The sequence below is a fragment of the Pristiophorus japonicus genome, chromosome 6 (assembly GCF_044704955.1).
Source record: "Pristiophorus japonicus isolate sPriJap1 chromosome 6, sPriJap1.hap1, whole genome shotgun sequence".
Taxonomy (NCBI): domain Eukaryota; kingdom Metazoa; phylum Chordata; class Chondrichthyes; family Pristiophoridae; genus Pristiophorus; species Pristiophorus japonicus.
In genome coordinates this window covers 232,702,114-232,726,882 of record NC_091982.1, presented here as the reverse complement: position 1 = coordinate 232,726,882, position 24,769 = coordinate 232,702,114, and the positions used below count along the sequence as shown (strand labels likewise).

The 24,769-nt window shown below is 47.2% G+C and overlaps 1 protein-coding gene across 10 annotated transcripts in view; it reads left to right on the top strand.

The window, feature by feature from the left end:
* Positions 1-24,769, top strand: part of cp (ceruloplasmin) — a 266,551-nt gene that overhangs the window by 194,838 nt on the left and 46,944 nt on the right. For all 10 annotated transcript variants that reach the window (XM_070883703.1, XM_070883701.1, XM_070883708.1 and 7 more), the window contains 6 exons: positions 2,229-2,441; positions 7,546-7,725; positions 13,085-13,339; positions 19,736-19,904; positions 21,950-22,089; positions 24,569-24,709. In XM_070883703.1, the coding sequence (XP_070739804.1) occupies positions 2,229-2,441; positions 7,546-7,725; positions 13,085-13,339; positions 19,736-19,904; positions 21,950-22,089; positions 24,569-24,709 (1,098 nt within the window). The remainder of the gene's footprint in view (positions 1-2,228; positions 2,442-7,545; positions 7,726-13,084; positions 13,340-19,735; positions 19,905-21,949; positions 22,090-24,568; positions 24,710-24,769) is intronic.

Sequence of the window (24,769 nt, the reverse complement as noted above, 5' to 3'; positions counted from 1 at the left end):
CAACCTACTCAACCTTTCCTCATAAGTCAACCCCCTCATCTCCGGAATCAATCTAGTGAACCTTCTCTTAACTGCCTCCAAAGCAAGTATATACTTTCTTAAATATGGAAACCAAAACTGTATGCAGTATTCCAGGTGTGGCCTCACTAATACCCTGTATAACTGTGGCAAGACTTCCCTGCTTTTATACTCCATCCCCTTTGCAATAAAGGCCAAGATACCATTGGCCTTCCTGATCACTTGCTGTACCTGCATACTAACCTTTTGTGTTTCATGCACTAGGACCCCCAGGTCCCGCTGCATTGCGGCACTTTGCAATTTTTCTCCATTTAAATAATAATTTGCTCTTCGATTTTTTTCTGCCAAAGTGCATGACCTCACACTTTCCAACATTATAATCCATCTGCCAAATTTTTGCTCACTCACTTAGCCTGTCTATGTCCTTGCAGATTTTTTGTGTCCTCCTCACACATTACATTGCTTTTTCTCCCATCTTTGTATTGTCAGCAAACTTGGCTACATTACACTCAGTCCCTTCTTCTAAGTCGTTTATATAGATTGTAAATAGTTGGGGTCCCAGCACTGATCCCTGTGGCACCCCATTAGTTACTGGTTGCCAACCCGAGAATGAACCATTTATCCCGATTCTCTGTTTTCTGTTAGTTAGCCAATCCTCTAACCATGCTAATATATTACCCCCAATCCCGTGAACTTTTATCTTGTGCAGTAACCTTTTATGTGGCACCTTGTCAAATGCCCAAAATACCCAACAACCGGTCTTGGGGCTAATTATGGAATTTCTAGCCCTTTGTCTCCAAATTGAGTTCATCTCTCCAGCTGCTCACTAAGCCCAGATCCCCCCCAGCCTGAACCCTGACCTCACCTCCGGCCCTTTCTTGATCTTATTCCAAGAAGCTCCTGATCAACTTCCCTTCTTCATTTCAGCCAATATTGTAAATGGTTCCCTCTCCTCAAGGAACGTCTCTCTATCTTTCAAAATCAGCATTATCATCCCCTGCTCAAGAAACTACCCAGACCCCTCTGCCCTTGCTACCCAACTCCAACCTCTCTTTGCTCTCAAAGATTTTGAACGTATTGTCGCCTCCCAGATCCATGCCCAGTTTTTCCCATAACTCTCTGTTTAAATCCCTCCAATCAGTTTTCTGTCTTTCTCACAACACCGAATGACCCTAGCCAAAGCTACAAATGATATTCTCTGTGAATGTGATCATACTGCATTGTCCTTCATCATTCTGCATGATCTTTTCTACAGATACCCCCTGACCCGAGCACCTGCACCAATACCCCTGACCTCTCCTCCATTTCTCACCATTCCCACCACCCCCATATGCAGTAGCTTGACTTCCCCCTTCCATTACTGGCTCACCTCCAAAAAAAATCATATCCTTGCACTTTTCTCATCAGTACCTTGCATGTTACACTGTCAGGGGTGACATCTTTTGGGTGAACGTTAATTCAAGACTCTGTCTGCACTCTCAGGTGGGCACAAAAGATCCCACGGCACTATTTCAAAGAGCAGGAGAGTTCTCCCCAGTGTCCTGGCCAATCTTTATCCCTCAACCAACATCACTAAAACAGATTGTCTGGCCATTTATCTCATTGCTGTTTGTGGGAGCTTGCTGTGCACAAATTGGCTGTCGCAGTTCCTACAATATAACAGCGATTACTCTTCAAAAGTACTTCATTGGCTGTTAAGTGCTTTGGGACATCCTGAGGTTGTGAAAGGCGCTATATAAATTCATGTCTTTCTTTCTTTTCTCTCCCACGTTCCCACATCATGGGACCTCTCCCCCATCTTTTCCCCAATGTTGTTATAACCGGACCCCTGCTATCCCTTTCCCAGTGCCCCAAACACCATCCCAAAGATTCCTCTCAGTGTTCCCACATGCTGCCTCCCAGTTCTCCCAGATTCCTTCCACCCCTCACTAATAAACCCTTGAGCTCAGATAATGGTAACATCAAACATTAACCATGTAGTTAAACTCATTTCTAATAGTAATCAAGGGCACTATAATCACAACTTGACGATTTATTTCCTCTTCTGCCCTACTGTTTTCAATTTTGCTAGTGTCCTTACAATATAAGTTCCTCAATAGAAATAAATACCTCTTTCATATTGGTACAAACTTCAAAGTATCACCGGGATATTATTGTGACGTAAGGTGCAATTAGAATGAGTATATTAATCCTGCTCTTTGCTCTCCTAGGTGCGCTTTATCCCGACAACTCCACGTTCCAGGAGAAACTAGACGACAGTATAAATCCAGGAACAAATTACACTTACATGTGGGTCTTAACAGAGGATCAAAGCCCAGCAGACGGGGACATTGATTGTTTGACAAGGGCTTATCACTCGCACATCGATGCGCCCAGAGATACTGCAACCGGACTTGTTGGACCTTTCATCATTTGCAAAAAAGGTAATGATTGAACTGAAGGTGTATTTGCAGAGCCTGTTCCAGTGATAATTAGCGAAACGTTGCACTGGTGCAGTTCATGCCTTGACATAAAGAAAGACTTGCATTTATCTAGCACCTTTCACGACCAATGGACGTCCCAAGGTGCTTTACTGCGTTGGAGTTGCTGCCAGGGGCAATAATTGCTGAGCTGATAGCACTAAATAAAAGAAGACTTGCATTCATACAGTACTTTTCAGGACCTCCCAAAGCACTTTACAGCCAATGAAGTACTTTTTGGAGTGTAGTCATTGTTGTCATGTAGGAAACACAGCAGCCAATTTGCACACAGCAAGCTCCCACAAACAGCAATGTGATAATGACCAGATAATCTGTTTTAGTGATGTTGATTGAGGGATAAATATTGGCCAGGACACTGGGGATAACTCCCCTGCTCTTCTTCAAAATAGTGCTATGGGATCTTTTACTTACACCCTAGCGATCAGACGGAGCCTCGGTTTAACGTCTCATTGACAGTGCAGTGCACTGCAGTGTCAGCCTAGATTTATTTTGCTCAAGTCTCCGGAGCGGGACTTGAACCCATAACCTTCTAACGCACACAAGGGTGCTACCCATTGATACATCATAAGGAAGAAAGGTAGAGGCGAAGTCTGTGAGAAGGGCAAGCATGTAAAGATGTTCTCCACTGCCTCCTAGTGCAGATGATATCTTTATTGGAATTGCTTGCCTCCAGCCCAGGAAATGCAGAACCCCAACAGATATAGCTCCGGAATCCTGTCATCAAACAGGACATGCCTTGACTCGAGTGGAGCATAAACGTCGGCACGGACTGGTTGGGCTGAATGGCCTGTTTCTGAGCCATATGTCCTCTGAGCCGTATGTCCAGGTACAGCAGGTGGTGAAGAAGGCAAATGGTATGTTGGCCTTCATAGCTAGGGGTTTTGAGTATAGGAGCAGGGAGGTCTTACTGCAGTTGTACAGGGCCTTAGTGAGGCCTCACCTGGAATATTGTGTTCAGTTTTGGTCTCCTAACCTGAGGAAGGACGTTCTTGCTATTGAAGGAGTGCAGCGAAGGTTCATCAGACTGATTCCCGGGATGGCAGGACTGACATATGAGGAGAGACTGGATCGACTGGGCCTGTATTCACTGGAGTTTAGAAGGATGAGAGGGGATCTCATAGAAACATATAAAATTCTGACGGGACTGGACAGGTTATTTGCAGGAAGAATGTTCCCGATGTTGGGGAAGTCCAAAACCATAGTCTAAGGATAAGGGGTAAGCCATTTAGGACTGAGATGAGGAGAAACTTCTTCATTCAGAGAGTTGTTAACCTGTGGAATTCCCTACCGCAGAGAATTGTTGATGCCAGTTCATTGGATATGTTCAAGAGGGAGTTAGATATGGCCCTTATGGCTAAAGGGATCAAGGGGTATGGAGAGAAAGCGGGAAAGGGGAACTGAGGTGAATGATCAGACATGATCTTATTGAATAGTGGTGCAAGCTCGAAGGGCTGAATGGCCTACTCCTGCACCTATTTTCTATGTTTCTATGTTTCTATGTAATGCCTTAAACTCCTTCAGTTCCAAAATAAGAAGGATGTTCAGCATCCAGGACTACTACTGAGCAGCGGTAGTTTGGAGGAATGTTGACTAGTACTGTTATGTCTTTAGATGCTCTGATAATTTCTCCATGAGGCAATGTATTGCACTTGAACTATAGTGACCTTAGTCCATTTAATGTAACTCCAGAGTGATGATCACACCTGGTGGCCTGCCTTTTATACTAGGCCTGGCACACCTGTACGGGTAACCTACCAGTCTCCCACTGCAGTGCCCTCTGGTGGCACATCTTAGTGACCATACAGCTGGTGTACAAGTTTCCCATAGTAGTGTCCTCTGGTGGCACATCATATGTGATAGTACAAGCAGTAAACATGTTTGGATACATGACAAGTACCTTGAAGGTTACCATTGCAAAACCTAACCTCACTGATCAAGCATGGGGACTGAATTCTTCTTACCAGCCCTCCTTACCCAGAAAAATCTGCAAGGGATCCAGAAGCACTAATGCTCTTTACCTGGTGGAAGTCTGCAGCCTCCTGAACAAAATACCCTTCAATTTGTTGGTACGTTCTCTAATCTGATGCAACGAGAAGTTCCCAGGAACACTCTTCTCAAGCTAATTCAAAGGCTGACGGGAAAAAGATATCACAAAACTAAATTAAAAACGTGTATTTAAAAAACATCCCAAAAGGCTTGTTGAATAAGCAAACATGGCAGCCAATTTGCACAGAGCATTCTTTCCTCACTGCACTTCAATACAAGCCGAGGTTATGTGTTCACATCCTGGAGTGGATTCAACTCCACAACCTTTTGAATCAGAGGTGACGGTGCCATCATTGAGCCAAGTTAAAATCAAACTAACTCCTCCACAAAGGCCTGATTATGCCCATCAAACAGTTAAGATGACAACATTCCATCTCCCTAAGCATGAACAATAAATCTATCTCTATCTCCAAATTAGACATGTCCATCAGGCATTCTGCATTCTCAGACATTAGCCAAACAGCTGAAAGTATAACAGAATCTCCACTCCCTAATCTGAGGAAGGACATTCCTGCTATTGAGGGAGTGCAACGAAGATTCACCAGACTGATTCCCGGGATGACAGGACTGACATATGAGGAGAGGCTGGATCAACTGGGCCTGTATTCACTGGAGTTTAGAAGGATGAGAGGGGATCTCATAGAAACGTATAAAATTCTGACGGGACTGGACAGGTTAGATGCAGGAAGAATGTTCCCGATGTTGGGGAAGTCCAGAACCAGGGGACGTAGTCTAAGGATAAGGGGTAGGCCATTTAGGACTGAGATGAGGAGAAACTTCTTCACTCAGAGAGTTGTTAACCTGTGGAATTCCCTGCCGCAGAGAGTTGTTGATGCCAGTTCATTGGATATATTCAAGAGAGAGTTAGATATGGCCCTTACGGCTAAAAGGATCAAGGGGTAGGGAGAGAAAGCAGGAAAGGGGTACTGAGGTGAATGATCAGCCATGATCATATTGAATGGTGGGGCAGGCTCAAAGGACCGAATAGAAACATAGAAACATACAAAATAGGTGCAGGAATAGGCATTGGAAATGGGACCTAGGATGCTGGACTAGTGGAGGAGGATTGGTGTGAGGTATGGAGACAGATCTTCACAGCCACATGCAGCCAAATGCCTATTGTGCCAGCAGACATATAATGTGATGAAACTGCATCAGGAAAGGGCAGGGGTAAACTGTCAATTAAAGGGGTAGTAGGCCATATTATAAGTGCCCCTGATTTAACTGCATGTCCAAGTGTCTAATGGATAGATGGTGATCCAATTGAAAGGGCTCAAGCTGTACAAGTTGCACACGCCCATTCCAGTTACCAATGTCTATCAACAGATGTCACTAACACCTTCAGCAAATATTAACTGTATCATGCTGAAGTTAGTTAGGGGTAGAATGTTCTTACGTATCGGTGTCTGAAATGGTCTTTCCTTCACTCGGGTGAACGGACTTGATTCAGTCACCTCAAGGGTAGACAAAAAGAAAAGGTAAAAGCAAAGAAAGGAAGGGAAAGTAAAGAAGAGGGGAGAAGGGGAGCCACCAGTTCACACCCCATTGCTGCAATTATATGCGGCAGACCGAAACTCCAGAGTTTACCCAGCTCCCAGATTTTAGATACTGGCCACTTCACTCAGTTAGGAGTAACTCTCAGCTCTGGGTCAGGAGGTTGAGTATAAAAGCTTCATTACAAACAAAGTGCGTATTCTAGGCTGACAGTTCAGTGCAGTTCTCAGGGAGTGCAGCATTGCCAGAGGTGCTATCTTTCAGGTGAGATGATAAAGTGAGGCGCTATCTATTTGTTTAGGTGGAGTTGAAAGATTCCATGGCACTACTCGAAGAAGAGCAGTGACTTCTCCTAGTGTCCTTTATTTTTATTCGTTCCTGGGATTTGAGCGTCGCTTGCAAGGCCGGCATTTATTGCCCATCCCTAATTGCCCTTGAGAAGGTGGTGGTGAGCCGTCTTCTGGAACCGCTGCAGTCCATGTGGTGAAGGTGCTCCCACACTGCGGTTACGGAGGGAGTTCCAGGATTTTGACCCAGCAACGATGAAGGAATGGCGATATACTTCCAAATCAGGATAGTGTATGACTTGGAGGGGAACGTGGAGGTGGTGGTGTTCCCACGCGCCTGCTGCCCTTGTCCTTCTAGGTGGTAGACGTCGCGGGTTTGGGAGGTGCTGCCGAAGAAGCCTTGGTGAGTTGCTGCAGTGCATCTTGTAGATGGTGCACACTGCAGCCACGGTGCGTCGATGGTGGAGGGAGTGAATGTTGAAGGTGGTGGATAGGGTGCCGATCAAGCAAACTGCTTTGTCCTGGATGGTATCAAGCTTCTTGAGTGCTGTTGGAGTTGCGCTGATCCAGGCAAGTGGAGAGTATTCCATCGCACTCCTGACTTGTACCTTGTAGATGGTGGAAAGTCTTTGGGGACTCAGGAGGTGAGACACTCGCCGCAGAATACCCAGCCTCTGACCTGCTCTTGTGGCCACACTCTTTATGTGGCTGGTCCAGTTAAGTTTCTGGTCAATGGTGACCCCCAGGGTGCTGATAGTGGGGGATTCGGCGCTGGTAATGCCATTGAATGTCAAGGGGTGGTGGTTAGACTCTCACTTGTTAGAGATGGTCATTGCCTGGCACTTGTGTGACGCGAATGTTAATTCTGGTTAACATTCCTCCTTCAGCCATCACCAAAAGCAGATTATCGGATCATTCGTGCATTTGACATCTATTGGACTTTCTTGGGCATACATTGGCCTACTGTATTTGTCTACACAACGATGACTGCACTTCAAAATGAATTCCTTGGCTGTAAAGTGCTTTGGAATGTCCTGAAGACGTGATTAATAAATTCGAGTTCTTACTTCTTTAACAGTAAATATTTTTATGGTGCTGGTCGCGCGTTGACCATTCCCGTTTTATCCACCAAACATCTACTTAGCTCAGCGGAGACTCTCACAGACACATTTCTGAATTATATCTGAATAATTATTTCCACCTTCCTGTTTGATTAACAGGTGTTTTAACTGGCAAGAAGAAACATGGCAAGGAGGCTGATGAAGAGTTTGCCCTAATGTTTTCAGTGATGGATGAAAACCTCAGCTGGTATCTGGAGGACAATATTAGAAGATATTGCACTACCCCAAGCAAGGTGGATACAGGCGATGAAGATTTTATGGAAAGTAACAAAATGCACTGTAAGATACCATTTATAATCTACTTGATTGTGATCGCTTCATATTCACAGAAAGAACATACGTAGGACCCAGGACCTATGTCCTCTTTTGCATAAAGTCTTGGGTAAGCATCATACCCATCCTTGCCAAACTCCAAAGGTTCTCTGTCCCGCCGTCTATCGATTTTAATCCCATTATGTACTTTCTCCACCTCCCAACCATATGTCCTGGCGTGCAATTTCTGGTCCTGCAACTCTGAAAGACCTCCTGTCCTCCACTTTGTTCCACCGTCTTTCAATCGCCACAGCTCTGCTTCTGTGTGTTAAGAATTGCACTTAATATTATTATTATCATTTTAACATAAATTGCACCAAAATCTCCCAAATACTCAGAAATCCTGAAGTATAATAGCCCACTAAAAACTTACATCTTCAGAAGAAAAGCCTTGGCATACTCTTTGTTGTGAGCAGTTAGCTTCTGCTGACTGGACGCTGCATGTGATACGCCTTACATGCTGCTCCTAGTAGTACAACGTATGTCAATTAAAAAGTCCAAAATAGACAAAAATCCATTTTGCTGCATTAAGGGCACTATTTGAAATGCAAGTTGTAGCATATATAAAATAATAAATAAGTGAGCGTAATTACAATCGTATGAGGTTTGAATGTAACTAATACCTAAATCTCTCAGTTCTAAAGCTCTCCAGGTATCTATTATTTTCCTTATATAATAGATGCCGTAAGTGGAGCTTTTTTTTAAATCTAGAAATAATTTATAATCATTACTGCAACATTCTCAGGACAGCACATATTATCATTCTTATTTACAAAAGCAAACATGGTTTGAGTGCACACAAGATCCAAAGGATTAGTATCTCCGTTGTGCCAGTAAAGGTGTGTGTGTGAGTGTGTGTGTGTGTGTGCCTTTGTGAGTGTGTGTGTGTATGTGTGTGTGAGTTTGAGTGTGTGAGTGTGAGAGTGTGTGTGTGTGTGTGAGAGTGTGTGAGTGTGTGTGTATAAGAGTGTGTGTGTGTGTGTGATTGTGAGTGTGTGTGTGATTGTGAGTGTGTGTGTGAGTGTGTGTGTGATTGTGAGTGTGTGTGTGAGTGTGTGAGTGTATGTGAGTATGAGTGTGAGTGTGTGTGTGTGCGAGTGTGTGTATGAGTGTGTATGAGTGTGAGTGTGTTTGTGTGTGTGAGTGTGAGTGTATGTGTGTGTGTGTGTCTGTGTGTGAGTGTATGTGAGTATGAGTGTGAGTGTGCGTGTGTGAGTGTGTATGTGTGAGAGTGTGTGTGTGAGAGTGTGTGTGTGTGTATATGTGAGTGTGTGTGAGTATGAGTGTGTGTGTGTGTGCGTGTGTGTGTGTGAGTGTGTGTGTGTGTGTGAGTGTGTGTGTGTGTGTGTGTGAGTGTGTTTGTGTGTGTGTGAGACTGTGTGATAAATGGGTCCTTTTCGGGTTGGAAATCAGTGGTTAGTGGTGTGCCACAGGGAGCGGTGCTGGGACCACAATTGTTTACAATATACATAGATGACCTGGAAGAGGGGACAGAGTGTAGTGTAACAAAATTTGCAGATGACACAAAGATTAGTGGGAAAGCGGGTTGTGTAGAGGACACAGAGAGGCTGCAAAGAGATTTGGATAGGTTAAGCGAATGGGCTAAGGTTTGGCAGATGGAATACAATGTCGGAAAGTGTGAGGTCATCCACCTTGAGAAAAAAAAACAGTAAAAGGGAATATTATTTGAATGGGGAGAAATTACAACATGCTGAGGTGCAGAGGGACCTGGGGGTCCTTGTGCATGAAACTCTTTTTGGAGTTTATCTGGAAAACATAAAACATTAATCGGTGCCACCCGACCTGGATGACACACCAGACATTTACAAGGCCCCTTTTTTATTTTCTTTTTTGTGTTTTTTTTCGTGGGTTTTTTTTTTGTTTTTTTTTTTGGGCACTAAAATCAAATTTTTTCCTCCAGTGCCCCCTATAAAAGGGGAGGGGGACACTAAAAGCATCGGCAATTAAAACAAATTAAACTTTAAAACGTAAAATCAAATTAAAATTTGGTTGCCGGGCGTGATGATGCACTCCAGTCCCTCCGGTGCCCACCTCCACGAGCGTACCGGTGGACACCGCGTGCTCCATCTCCAAGGACACCCTGGACCGGATGTAAGAGCGGAAGAGAGGCAGGCAGTCAGGTTGAACGACCCCCTCGACCGCCCGCTGCCTGGATCGGCTGATGGCACCCTTGGCCGTGCCCAGGAGTAGTCCTACGAGGAGGCCCTCGGACCTACCCGCTCCCCTCCGCACAGGGTGCCCAAAGATCAGGAGAGTGGGACTGAAGTGCAGCCAGAATTTCAGGAGCAGCCCCTTTAAATAATGGAACAGGGGCTGCAACCTCGTGCACTCCATAAAAACATGGAACACGGACTCCTCCAGACCGCAGAAATTGCAGGCGGCCTGGGAGTCCGTGAACCGGCTTAAAAATTTGTTGCATGGCACTGTTCCGTGCACCACCCTCCAGGCCAAGTCCCCGATGAATAGTGGGAGGACTCCCGCATAGAGTGCCCTCCATCGGGGACCCCCGCCTCCTCCGGACGGCGAGATGGTACGCCATGGCGTGTCCGGACGGCCGGCGAGGATGGCAAAGTTGAGAGTGTGCAGGAGCAGCCCGTACAGGAAACCCCTCCGCGCGGAACTGAAGGCACGGAGGGGATTTCCCCGAGGCGGCTCAAGTTGTGAGGTGCCGGCCCCCGAGGGAGGTTCCGGGGTTTGGCGCCAATGAGGAATTCCGTCCGGATGGGGGTCAGTTCGGACGGGATCTCCCCACGTGCTTGAGCCTCCTCGATGCACCTAACAGAGTCAGGGCCCAGAGCTGTTTTTAGCGACTCGATGGCATCGGCCGCGCGGCGGACGTCTGCTGAATTTAGGCGCCGCGCCAGCGTGCCTGGCGCCATCCAGCCCGCTCCTCCACCATCGAGCAGGTCCCTGACCCTGGTCACCTCACCAGCCACAGCCCTCTCTTCCGACCGCCACATAAAACCTCGGTCGTGGAGGTACGGATTCCCGAGCAGCGGCTCCTGCAGGACGGCCGCCACTCCAGCCGGCGGAGAGCTGCGCTTGGTGGAGACTTTGTTCCAGACCCTGATGAGTTCCTTGTAAAAGACAGGCAGCTCCTGGAGGGCGGTCCTGACACCCCCCAAGTTCACAAACAGGAGCTGCGTGTCGTAATTGAGGTCGCGCTGCTGGCGGAAGAAATACGTTGCCAGAGCACACCACCTAGGAGGGGGCTCGACGTAAAGGTATCTCTGCAGGGTCTGAAGACGGAAAGTCGCGAGCTGGGCGCTGACGCACACCAACGACTGACCGCCCTCCTCAAGCGGGAGACTCAAGACCGTGGCAGAGACCCAGTGCTTCCTGTTGTTCCAGAAGAAGTCCACCAGCTTCTTCTGTATCTTGGCGACAAACGCAGGGGGAGGGGTCAAAGTGACCAGCCGGTACCACAACATTGCGGCCACCAGCTGATTTATGACTAGCTCTCGACCCCTGTAGGACAGCACTCGGAGCAGTCCTGTCCAGTGCCCTAGGCAAGCGGGACCTTGGCCTCCAGCTCCTGCCAGTTCGCCGGCCAGGCTTCCTCGTCGGGGCTAAGGTAGACTCCCAGATAGAGGAGATGGGTCGTGCTCCAGGCAAAAGGCCTGAGCTCCTCCGGCAGGGAGTCCACCTGCCACTGACCCACCAGGAGTCCGGAACATTTCTCCCAGTTGATCCTGGCGGAGGACGCGGCCGAGTAAATCTCCTGGCACTCACGCATCCTCCGCAGGTCAGCGGGATCCTCTACCGCGAGGAGCACGTCAGCGGCGTAAGCCGAGAGGACGAGCACCACGCCCGGCCCTTGCAGAGCCAGTCCCGTCAACCTCGTCTGCAGGAGGCGCAGGAAAGGCTCCACGCAGACGGCATATAACTGGCCGGACATGGGGCGTCCCTGGCGCACCCCTCTCCTAAAGCGAAGGGGCGCCATCAAGGACCCGTTAACCTTAATCAGACACTCTGCGGCGGCGTACAAAAGTCGGATCCGGGCGACGAAATGCGTCCCGAACCCGAAAGCGCGCAGAGTTCCGAGCAGATAGTCGTGATCCACCCTGTCGAACGCCTTCTCTTGTCCTTGTGCATGAATCCCAAAAAGTTAGTTTGCAGGTGCAGCAGGTAATCAGGAAGGCGAATGGAATGTTGGCCTTCATTGCGAGAGGGATGGAGTACAAAAGCAGGGAGGTCCTGCTGCAACTGTATAGGGTATTGGTGAGGCCGCACCTGGAGTACTGCGTGCAGTTTTGGTCACCTTACTTAAGGAAGGATATATTGGCTTTGGAGGGGGTACAGAGACGATTCACTAGGCTGATTCTGGAGATGAGGGGGTTACCTTATGATGATAGATTGAGTAGACTGGGTCTTTACTCGTTGGAGTTCAGAAGGATGTGGGGTGATCTTATAGAAACATTTAAAATAATGAAAGGGATAGACAAGATAGAGGCAGAGAGGTTGTTTCCACTGGTCGGGGAGACTAGAACTAGGGGGCACAGCCTCAAAATACGGAGGAGCCAATTTAAAACCGAGTTGAGAAGGAATTTCTTCTCCCAGAGGGTTGTGAATCTGTGGAATTCTCTGCCCAAGGAAGCAGTTGAAGCTAGCTCATTGAATGTATTCAAGTCACAGATAGATAGGTTTTTAACCAATAAGGGAATTAAGGGTTACGGGGAGCGGGCGGGTAAGTGGAGCTGAGTCCACAGCCAGATCAGCCATGATCTTGTTGAATGGCGGAGCAGGCTCGAGGGGCTAGATGGCCTACTCCTGTTCCTAATTCTTATGTTCTTATGTGTGTGTGTGTGTGTGTGTGAGAGTGTGTGTGAAAGTGTGTGTGTGTGAGAGTGTGTGTGTGTGTGTGTGTGTGTGTGAAACTGTGTGTGTGTGTGTGTGTGTGTGAGTGTGTGTGTGTGTGTGTGTGTGTGAGTGTGTGAGAGTGTGTGTGTGTGTGTGTGTGGCGGGGGTGGGGGGGAGGGGGGGTACCATGCAGAATGTGACAGGTCCCCATGAGGGAGCAATGCCAGTGGTTCAGTGGTTCTGAGATACTTTTAAACTCCTCTTGGCAGTGAGTTGGCAGAAGGCTGAGCGAAGCCGATGGACATTTTGGGCTGGGGGAAATTTGGAGGTTGGAAGGAGGCAGAATGCTGCATGGGTTGGGTAAGACCAAAAGAAAAAGAGGAATGAGAGAACAGAATAAAGTGCGAAAGGGGGTTTATGAAGCATTGAAATTGCTTAAAGTCCAAATAAGTAATATTAAAATAAATATTCTGTAACGGCCTGACACTCTCTTTATATTTTTCAGCCATTAACGGATACGTCTACGGGAACCTGCCTCACCTGTCCATGTTCACTGGGGACAAAGTGGTCTGGTATCTATTTGGGATGGGAAATGAGGTGGATATACATTCTGTATATTTCCATGGGCAGATTCTGATTGATAGGCACCTCCACGTGGACACTATCAGCCTATTTCCTGCCACGTTTGTCACTGCTGTGATGGTGCCCAAGAACCAAGGAACATGGCTTCTTTCCTGTCAAGTCAACGACCATGTAGAAGGTTTGAAAGTTTTCTTCTCATTCGTCTCAACTTCTTTATTTTTATGGGTACATTTTACTGTGTTTATCCACTTGAAGGGTCGTAGCACTGGGCAGTATCCTTCATTTCTGGTGTCAGCCTTAAGCACTTCAGATTGGGTATAATAACATGGTCAGATGACCCGGCTACCATAAACATAAACCTTGTCCTCCTGTACCAATGTGACATTTCCATTTCCCACAAAGGTTATTCAGATGTCCTTCTTTGAGTGAGTTTGCCAATTGGTGCCAGCTAGTAACAAATTATGGGATGTTTTGTGCTGTGGGATGCCTATTAACAACTGGTTTGATACTGTCCCAAAAAGCATTCGATAAGGTGCCACACAAGAAGTTATTACCCAAAATTAGGACTCATGGTATTGGGGGTAATATATTAGCATGGATTGAGGATTGGCTAATGGACAGAAAGCAAAGAGCAGGAATAAACAGGACTTAATTAGGTTGGCAGGCTGTAACTAGTGGGATACTGCAAGGATCATTGCTTGGGCCTCAGCTATTCACAATCGATATTGACTTAGATGAGTGCAACACATCCAAGTTTGCTGATGATGCAAAGTTAGGTGGAACAGTAAGCTGTGAGGAGGATGCAAAGAGGCGGGAAAGAGAAATAGACAGGTTGACCGAGTGGGCAAGAACATGGCAAATGGAATATAGTGTGGGGAAATTTGAAGTTATCCACTTTGGTAGGAAAAACAAAAAAGCAGAATATTCTTTGGGTGAGAGACTGGGAAACGTTTGCAGTCAGAGGGACTGGGGTATACTTGTACACGAATTACTGAAAGTTAACATGCAGGTACAGCAAGCAATTAGGAAAGCAAATGGTATGTTAGCCTTTGTTACAAAGGGATTAGAGTAACAGAGTAAAGAAGTCTTTCTACAATTGTACAGGGCATTGGTGAGGCCACACCTGGAGTACTGTGTACAGTTCTGGTCTCCTTACCCAAGGAAAGATATACTTGCCTTGGAGGGAGTGCAACAAAGGTTCACCAGACTGATTCCTAGGATGAGGGGATTGCCCTATGAGGAGAGATTGAGTAGACTAGGCCTGTATTCCTTAGAGTTTAGAAGAATGAGAGGAGATCTCATTGAAACATACAGAATTCGGAAGGGGCTTGGCAGGGTGAATGCTGGGAAAAGGCAGAAAGTTTGGTGCAAGCAATTAATTTTAATGAAGGGCACAATGTATTGTCGTCTCTTCAGATTTGCTTTAAATAAACATTTGTTAGAGTTACTCTAACTTTTACAACTCATTTTTTCGTGTCCTCTTCATAAAACAACAACAACTTATACTTATATAGCACCTTTAACATAGTGAAATGACCCAAGGTGATTCACAGGAGTATTATGAGGTAAGAAAAATCAAAGAGATAGGTTTTAAGGAGCATCTTGAAGGAGGAAAGAGCGGTAGAGAGGCAGAGAGGTTTAGGCACAGAGTTCCAGAGCTTGGGGCCGAGCAAACAGAAGGCAGAGCCGCCAATGGTTGAGCGATTACAGAGCTAGGGAGGGTGGGAGGGGAGGGGCGCGAGGCCAGGGAGGGATTTGAAAATAAGGATGAGAATTTTGAAATCGAGGCGTTGCTTAACCGGGAGCCAATGTAAGTCAGCGAGCACAGGGGTGAAGGGTGAGCAGGACTTGATGCGAGTTAGGACATGGGTAGCCGAGTTTTGGATCACCTCTAGTTTACGTAGTGTAGAATTTGGGAGGCCAGCCAGGTGTGCGTTGGAATAGTCAAGCATAGAGGTACTTTTTTTCAATTCAATTAGGTAAAGTATATGTTTTCCAGGGTTGTGACATATTATGGGTTACAATGCATCGTACTTGCAAGGTATGTGCAATGAGGCTGTTAGAATTATACATTTCATTAGCCCAGGGCATTGCAGATCACGGTCTTGCCTCAAAATAGGGAGCAGGCACGATTGAAGACGGCAGGGCCGAGACACAATAAACACAGGGTGAGGGTGAGGTTTGGCCGTAGGTAGCCTCTCGCAGCCTTCTGAGTAGAATGGGCCTATAATTGAGTAGAGTGGCCCAATATTCTCCGGCTTTAAGAAGAATGAGAGATGATCTCATTGAAACGTATAACATCTGTAAAGTCCTTACTCTACAGCATGAAACCATCAAGGCACATTCTGGGGACAAGGTCACTCTGTGACCTTAACTCTGTATTTAAAGGACTCCAAAAACAATGACCCTGCGTGGGACCTCCCTTTATATACCTGGGTGATCAGGTAAGAAGTGTCTCCCACAAGTTCACCCCTAGTGGTCAAGGTGTGCATCTAGGTTGAGTGTATACAGTAATACAGTGGTGTTACATTGTGGTTACATACATGACAATATCCTTCGAGGGCTTGACAGGTTAGATGCTGAGAGGCTGTTTCCCCTGGCTCGAACCAGGGATCACCATCTCAGGATAAGGGGTCGGCTATTTAGGAATGAGATGAGGAGAAATGTCTTCACTCGGAGGGTTGTGAATCTTTGCAATTTTCTCCCTCAGAGAGCTGTGGATGCTGAGTCACTGAGTACATTCAAGAATGAGATCGATAGATTTTTGGACACTAAATAAATCAAGGGATATGGGGAAAGTGGAAAGTGGAGTTGAGGTAGAAGATCAGCCATGATATTGAATGGTGGAGCAGGCTCGAGGGGCTGAATGGCCTACTCCTGCTCCTAATTCTTATGTTCTTATGTTCTTCAAAACAACAGGATTTGAGTATAGGAGCAGGGAGGTCTTACTGCAGTTGTACAGGGCCTTGGTGAGGCCACACCTTGAATATTGTGTACAGTTTTGGTCTCCTAATCTGAGGAAGGACATTCTTGCTATTGAGGGAGTGCAGCAAAGGTTCACCAGACTGACTTCCGGGATGGTAGGACTGGCATATGAAGAAAGACTGGAGCGACTAGGCTTATATTCACTGGAATTTAGAAGAATGAGAGGGGATCTCATTGAAACATATAAAATTCTGACGGGATTGGACAGGTTAGATGCAGAAAGAAAAAATGTTGCCGATGTTGGGGAAATCAAGAACCAGGGGTCACAGTCTAAGGGTAAGGGGTAAGCCATTTAGGACTGAGATGAGGAGAAACTTCTTCACTCAGAGAATTGTGAACCTGTGGAATTCTCTACCACAGAAAGTTGTTGAGGCCAGTTCATTAGATATATTCAAAAGGGAGTTAGATGTGGCCCTTATGGCTAAAGGGATCACGTGGTATGGAGAGAAAGCAGGAATGGGGTACTGAAATGCATGATCAAATATGATCATATTGAATGACGGTGCAGGCTCGAAGGGCTGAATGGTCTACTTCTGCATCTATTTTCTATGTTTCTATGTTTCTATGTTCTCTCAGGGTGCTGATGTAGGAATTGGAGCCTCTTTGATCAGCTGAAGGTTTTTTCCCAGATCGATGTGCAGCCTGTTCATCACTCACTCAGACTGTAAAACGTTGCACTATTTCTTTGTGTGTTTTGTTTGTTGTGAGGGAGGGGAGAAGACTGTGGTGTTGGGCTACATCAGTTGGACCAAAAGAGTGAAATGGCCAAGCTCACAGGCTGTAGAGGATCCTTCACCCACAGGGAGTAGGCAAAGCAGGAACGGGTAGGATCTATAAGGACTATCATCATCATAGGCAGTCCCTCGGCCGTTGCACACTGGCTACAACACAGGCTTAGCTGAGCAAGGTCTTGATCCAGTGGCAAGGGGGTCCAAGACGACTGGAGACCAGGCACTGCTGTATGAGCCTAGTTGTCTACGGTGAGATGTTGACCGCAGGCTCGGCACTGGGTAGCGCCCTTGAGGCTTGGTTGGGGGCAGGCATTGGGAGGGTCAGTGGCCCACTGGGGTTCAGAGTGGGAGGGCAAAGGGATCACAGCCCTGGTACTCACCTGTCATAGAACTAGTAGCTGCATGTATCTTAATCCAGAAATATTGCAGCAATGTATGCAGTATAGTGTCCACTTGACATTCATCTCTCATTTTAGGGGGGAGCGGGTGTATTTGTGGTACATTTGGGGAAGAATATTGCCTAACTTTCTCTTGCTCTGCTGTGGTCTTAAGAACGTTCAAACAATGACGGAGAGGTAAAGACCCTCTGGTCCCTCGAGCCTGTCCTACACGGTTGCAATACTTTGTGTATCACAATATATACACTCCACCCCACATGAAACCATGTGATCTCCTGGGAGAGGCAAAAAAACAGATTAAAAAAACCATTCTATCACCGATCAACTTTGCTTCTTCTTACATGGGAACAGGAGGAGGACATTCAGACCCTCGAGCATGTTCTGCTATTCAATTAGATCATGGCTGATCTGTACCTCAACTCCATTTACCCGCCTTCGATCCATACCCCTTGATGCCCTTACCTAATAAAAATCTATCGATCTCAGTTTTGAAAATGTCAGTTGACCCCGGCATCCACAGACTTTGGGGGGGAGGGGCGGCAGGGGGGTGGGGGAGGGGGTGGAGGGGGAAGGGGGAGAGATTCAGTTTTCCATGACCTTTTGGCGGCGGGGGGGGGGGGGGTGGTAGTGGGGGGGGGGCGCGGGGCGGTGGGGGGGCGGGGGGCGTAGGGGGAGAGATACAAATCTCCACTACCTTTTGTGTGTAAAAGTGTTCTCTGATTTACCTCCAGAATGGTTTTTAAAATTGTGCCCCTTGTTTGAGACTCCCCCATCTGGGGAAACAGCTTACAGAAAGCTAGAAGAGGTCATTGAAAGTATGAATCAGAAATAATATCTTCAAACATTGTCTCTTCACCTCAGCTTACAGCTTGATTTGATTGAGATCTTTGAGTCACTAGTGTGCCTGCCCGTGCTCCTGACATGCCAGATCTGGCCAGATAAATCCACATGGTGCATGATGTCGGATTGACCTTCTTATCCGGCCCACACTCCACAGCAGAATGCCCATCGAGTGAGCTACGTTATCCTGCATAGAGTACAGGTTAGACTGCCAGCAAGCTCTGAGGCAATATGATCGCAACTCTCTGCGTGACTTCCTCACAGGACCAGTCAATCAATCATAGGCAGTCCCTCGTATCGAGGATGACTTGCTTCCACGCTAAAAAAGGATGTTCACAGGTGTTCCAATGAAGGACCTAAAAATCCAGGTCACAAACTACATCCTGAAGGCTGGAAGATGCCTGTGCTTGGATTTTTTTAACGTGTGGTGGCCGTTGCACACCAGCCACCACACGGGCTTGGCAGAGCTAGGTCTTGGTCCAGTGGCAAGGGTTACCCAAGGGTTACTCAAAGGACCACAGTTATTGTTACTATCAATAGCTTTGCATGCCCTAGCTAGACTATAATCTGGAGAAATGTCTGCTTCCCCTAGTTCATGTTTGATGTAGTCCACCCTTCTGCCCCTAGGCCAGCTCCTAACTCAAGGCTCACAGTAAAAATTCTTGAGCCACGTGCTGGAGAACAGCAGCTGAGGCGGTATCTCCGTCACCTTCCTTATAGTCTTTATTTTCTCCTATAAGGGTTGCAACTAAGGCTAAAGAGCCACACCTACCCTTTGCAGTGGGGTAACTCGCACCAAGTCCCATTCACACATCACTCCTGTGCTCGCTGACCTACATTGGCTCCCAGTTAAGCAACGCCTTGATTTCAAAACTCTCATCCCTCCAAGGCCTCGCCCCTCCCTATCTCTGTAATCTCCTCCAGCCCCACAACCTCCCCGAGATGTCTGCGCTCCTCTAAATCTGTCCCCTTGAGCATCCCTGATTATAATCGCTCAACCAATAGTGGCCGTGCCTTCTGTTGCCTAGGCCCCAAGCTCTGGAACTCCCTGCCTAAACCTCTCCGTCTCTCTACTTCTCTTTCCTCCTTCAAGACTCTCCTTAAAACATAACTCTTTGACCAAACTTTTGGTCACCTGCGCTAATGTCTACTTATGTGGCTCGGTGCCAAATGTTTTTATCTGATAATACTCCTGTGAAACGTCTTGGGATGTTTCACTATGTTAAAGGCGCTATATAAATACAAGTTGTTGTTGCTGGGGTTGGGTGAGTGGCTGGCAGCGGGGGGAGGGGGGGGGGCACCCACGCCCATTGGATGCAAGTACCCCCGTGGATGTCAATCCAGTATTTAGAGCTGGTGTTCCAGACTCCGCTGACTAGGGCTGTCTGGACTGGGGCCCAGGCCTCACCCTTCTGCCTCAAAGGCAGGAATACTAGCACTGAGCCTGTGATCACTCTATCTGTATGTGAATACGCCACTGGATGTCAACCCAATATTTCAAGACCATATTGTAGTCTCCACTTGTCGGGGCTGTGCTGAGCATGTTTTCCAGTAAGCCAATGGCTCACCACTCTGATACAGTACCTGATAATAAACCATGATTATTTTTAATGGCTACAGCTGGAATGCAGGCCTTGTTTGAAGTGGTGGACTATGAGAAAAATGCCAAGAAGGCCAAAAGTAAAGGAAATGAAAGACGCTATTACATTGCAGCAGACGAGATCATCTGGAACTATGGGCCATCAGGTGTGGACCAGTTCACAGGAAAGCCTTTAGAGAGTCAACATGGGTACGTCACACTGAGCGGTTCGCGTATGTATATTTATGAGAAACAGAGGTCTTCGAAGGCCAGAGAAAGGAACTGTAGACAAATTTCTACACTTGCGTTTTGTTATTGGGTTAAACATAGAAACATAGAAAATAGGTGCAGGAGTAGGCCATTCGGCCCTTCGAGCCTGCACCACCATTCAATATGATCATGGCTGATCATGCAACTTCAGTACCCCAGTCCTGCCTTCTCTCCATACCCCCTGATCCCTTTAGCCGTAAGGGCCACATCTAACTCCCTTTTGAATATATCCAACGAACTGGCCTCAACAACTTTCTGTAGTAGAGAATTCCACAGGTTCACAATTCTCTGAGTGAAGAAGTTTTTCCTCATCTCGGTCCTAAATGGCTTACCCCTTATCCTTAGACTGTGACCCCTGGTTCTCGACTTACACAACATCGGGAACATTCTTCCTGTATCTAACCTGTCCAATCCCGTCAGAATTTTATATGTTTCTATGAGATCCCCACTCATTCTTCTAAATTCCAGTGAATATAAGCCTAGTCGATCCAGTCTTTCTTCATATGTCAGTCCTGTCATCCCGGGAATCAGTCTGGTGAACCTTCGCTGCACTCCCTCAATAGCATGAATATCCTTCCTCAGATTAGGAGGCCAAAACGGCACACAATACTCAAGGTGTGGCCTCACCAAGGCCCTGTAACACCGCAGTAAGACCTCCCTGCTCCTATACTCAAATCCTCTCGCTATGAAGGCCAACATGCTATTTGCCTTCTTCACCGCCTGCTGTACCTGCATGCCAACTTTCAATGACTGATGTACCAAGACACCCAGGTCTCGTTGCACCTTCCCTTTTCCTAATCTGTTATCAGTCAGATAATATTCTGCCTCCCTGTACAACTGCAGTAAGACATCCCTGCTTTTGGATTATTCTTCTGGTCCATAACTTCATTGTGGACCGCGTGTCTCCACCACCTTGCCCCGACACTGGACAGCACCCAGAGTGTGTCTCACCTGCCCAGGTTTCAGGGCGCCCAAGTTTGGTAGTTCTCATGATCCAGTCACACCCCCAGAGCAGACACACCACCTGGCAGGTTCTTTTCTTTGGGAAACAGATTTGGAAACAGCTTGAGTGACGCCATGATCTTCCGCCCCATTTTAAATTAGTTGATGGGGATGGGGAGTCGGGCATGATTTCCTGATTGCTGCTCCCCGATCAGCCCCAGGATTCCATGACAGTGAGAATGGAGGGAGGTGGAGAAGGAAGAGGATGAGCATGTAGGAGTTTCGGAGAATCAAGGTTATGAATGGCATGTTGCTATTTGCTGGACAATTTCATAGAATCATTGAATGGTTACAGCACAGGAGGCCGCCATTTGGCCCATCGAGCCCATGCCAGCTCTCTGCAAGAGCACTTCAGCTAGTTCCACTCCCCCGCCCTTTCCCCACAGCCCTGCAAATGTTTTCCTTCAGGTACTTATCGAGTTCCCTTTTGAAAGCAGTGATTGAGTCTGCCTCCAGCACCCTCTCAGGCAATTCATTCCAGATCCTAGCCACTCGCTGCGTAAAAAGGTTTTTCCTCATGTCGCCTTTGGTTCTTTTGCCATGCACCTTATGTCTGTGTCCTCTGGTTCTCAACCCTTCCACCAATGGGAATAGTCTCTCTCTATCTACTTTGTCTAGACCCCTCAATTTTACACAAACCTTTGATGTAACACCAGCTGTACTATCAGTGTTCTCCCTTTATTCCATGAGAATCCCAAAGAAACCCACGCCCCTTTCGGTGGCTGTCTGGAAGCCACAGAATATTATTATATTGCTTCTACATGACTGTGCAGTAGGAGGAATCTCAACCCCCATAGTCACAGTGGGCTGAGTATCCGCTTCTCCTCGGAACTGATGGCCTCACATGTCTGCCCAGCTTCTCATCGAAAGAACAGAGCGCGACCTAGACGAAAGCGGGGGGCAGGTGAAAAACAGCATGACAAAAATATAGTGGAGCAAGTAATGTAATCATCACTAATCGCCGTGTGTTCTTGTACCTGCAGAGATGCTGTGGTATTTTTTGAAAGAGGAGAGACAAGGATTGGAGGAATTTACAAAAAGGCTGTTTACAGAGAGTACACAGATGACACTTTCAAAAAGCAGAAGGAGAGGACACCAAATGAACTGCACATGGGAATACTTGGTAAAGAATAAATTGGGGAAGTTTCTTCAACTGCGCTAGTTATGCTTGACATTCCATTGTAAAAAGCAATGTATTTACCATACAGCATTTAACATCTTTCACTTTTCTTGTATACACTGCGATATGTGTGCGCACTAGGTCCGTGCAGCAGAGCAGGTCTCCAGTCGTCGTGGTTAATCCTTGCCACTGGACCAAGACCTAGCTCTGTCAAGCCCGTGTGGTGGCTGGTGTGCAATGGCCACCCCACGTTAAAAAAATCCACGTACAGGCATCTTCCACCCTTCAGGATGTAGTTCGGGATCCGGAATATTAGGTCCTTCATTGAAACACCTGTGAACTCATCCCTTTTTGGCGTGAAAGCAAGTCATCCTCAATACGAGGGATTGCCTATAGGGGAGAGGAAACGCGGTAGATTGTGACATTGTTCGACAGTGTAAAATTGGGCAATGGCGAATTGGCAGCTCGTTTTACATCTCGCCCAATTTTTATCTGCACTGAAGTCTGCCGTATGCGCCAACCCCTCACCGCCCCATGCAACCCCTTTGCAAGGGCCTCGCGAGCAGATGTCAGCGCCAGCTTTAAGGGTCGTGGATATCCGCCGCCTGGGCGCCCCTTAAAGGGGAGGCCTTTATCGCCCTGGGCCGCCATTTTATTTTGTCGGCCGACTCTTGGGTCGGCCCGACAATGGAGGGCCTCGCCTCGATTGGGCCGCCATCCTGCAGCCCGGGGGCCCGTTTTGGGGGACGATCGCGTCCCCTGGTGGCCCAGAGGCGGCCACCAAAGGGCCTGCAGAGTGCGTAGTGGCCCTCCCCTTTAACCGTAGCCCGGAGACAGCGCTCCGCTTCATTTCAAGGGCGCATGGTTCCAATTCTGCGTTGGGGCAGGAACTTCCGTGCCTGGCGGGGCGCGGGGAAATTTCACACATGTACTTGCATCGTACCCGAACATCTGGTGTGATCAGTGGTGCCTGAGGTGGTACAGGTTATTACGCCCAAGGTCTATTTAGTTCCTAATGTGCACAGCATCACATAGTGTGGGCCCCAAGCACTTTCTGCCTTTCGAACCAGCACACAGGCTGGGTACGAGGCTCATCGTACAAATTCGGGCCAAGGAAGAAAAAAAAACTTGCATTGATGGAACCTCACATTGCATCTGGTGCCTTTGACAAGAATTCCAGATGTTCAGTGCCATTTTGCCCTGGAGGCTTTTCAAGGGTTAAAGTAACAGGAAAGGTGGTTTATGACTGGCTGTGTGGGGGGCGGGCAGCTTTCCCCAGTATTTAAAACAAATCTGGAATCGTTTTAAGCCCTTTAACAGCTGCTGATACCGAATAGCCCATAGATCTCAGAGCTCAGTGCCAGCCGTGGCTCAGTGGGCAGCACTCTCGCCTCTGAGTCAGAAGGGCATAGGTTCAAGTCCCATTCTAGAGAGTTGAGCACAACAATCTAGGCTGACACTCCCAGTGCAGTGCTGAGGGAGTGCTGCACTGTTGGAGGTGCTGTCTTTTGGATGAGACATTAAACCGAGGCCCCATCTGCTCTCTCAGATGGATGTAAAAGATCCCACGGCACTATTTTGAAGAAGAGCAGAGGAGTTATCGCTGGTGTGCCAGGGCCAGTATTTATCCCTCAATGAACATAACAGAAAAACAGATTATGTGGTCATTATCGCATTGCTGTTTGTGGGAGCTTGCTTGTGCGCAAATTGACGGCCACATTTCCCACGTTACAACAGTGACCCTAACCCTAACCCCAAAAGTACTTCATTGGCTATAAAGTGCTTTGAGGCGTCCGGGGCTCGTGAAAGGTGCTATATAAATCTAAATCTTTCTTTCTTTCTCTTCCACTATCTGATGTACCACGCACTGGCGGATTATGTAAATGAGCTTAAAAACGGCAAATGCTGGAAACACTTGGCAGCTCAGGCAGTAACTGTGGAGAGAGACACAAAGTTAATGTTTCAGGTCGATGAACATTCGTCAGTTCAGAATAGCGCAGCAGTGTGCAGTTGGTGCACTCATACATGCGACACTCGCTTTGTGTCACATCTGCACTGTAGTTAAATTCCTTTCGGATATTCTGACTCGTTGCTTCCAACCCATTTTAGCTTCTGTCTGAGCTTCAGGTTCAGACTGATATTTAAACCATCCAGAGTGTTGCATTGTAGGAAGCTTTTAAATGGAGACTTGAACTCAGTTCTGTCCTTGAAGCTTACGGACATCACTGGATTCGGGAATGAGTCAGTACCCAGTCTTTTTATGACCTGGTTGTTGGAAATGAACAACATGCAACAAAGCATTCACCATCTCCTATTGTCATCTTTCGGAATTTCATCCTTTGCATGAAGAAGCACAATTTCACCGAGTCCTTCTTATGTTTTTAGTGACTCCCAGTGTAAAATTAGTGAGATACCCGCACCCAGCTGATTTATCATGTCTACAGGAAGAAAAAGTTAACTGTGATCACATTTCTCTCTGTAGGACCTGTCATAAAAGCAGAAGTTGGAGATAGGATCAAGGTGACATTTTGGAACAATGCGAGCCAAACGTACAGCATTCAACCTCATGGAGTCTCCTATGGGAAAACTGTCGAGGGAGCCAAATATCAAACTAACAGATTAGGTAATTCAGCCTGGAAACATTTACCCGTTAAAAATATTTCATGCATTTTGATCTTAAAAC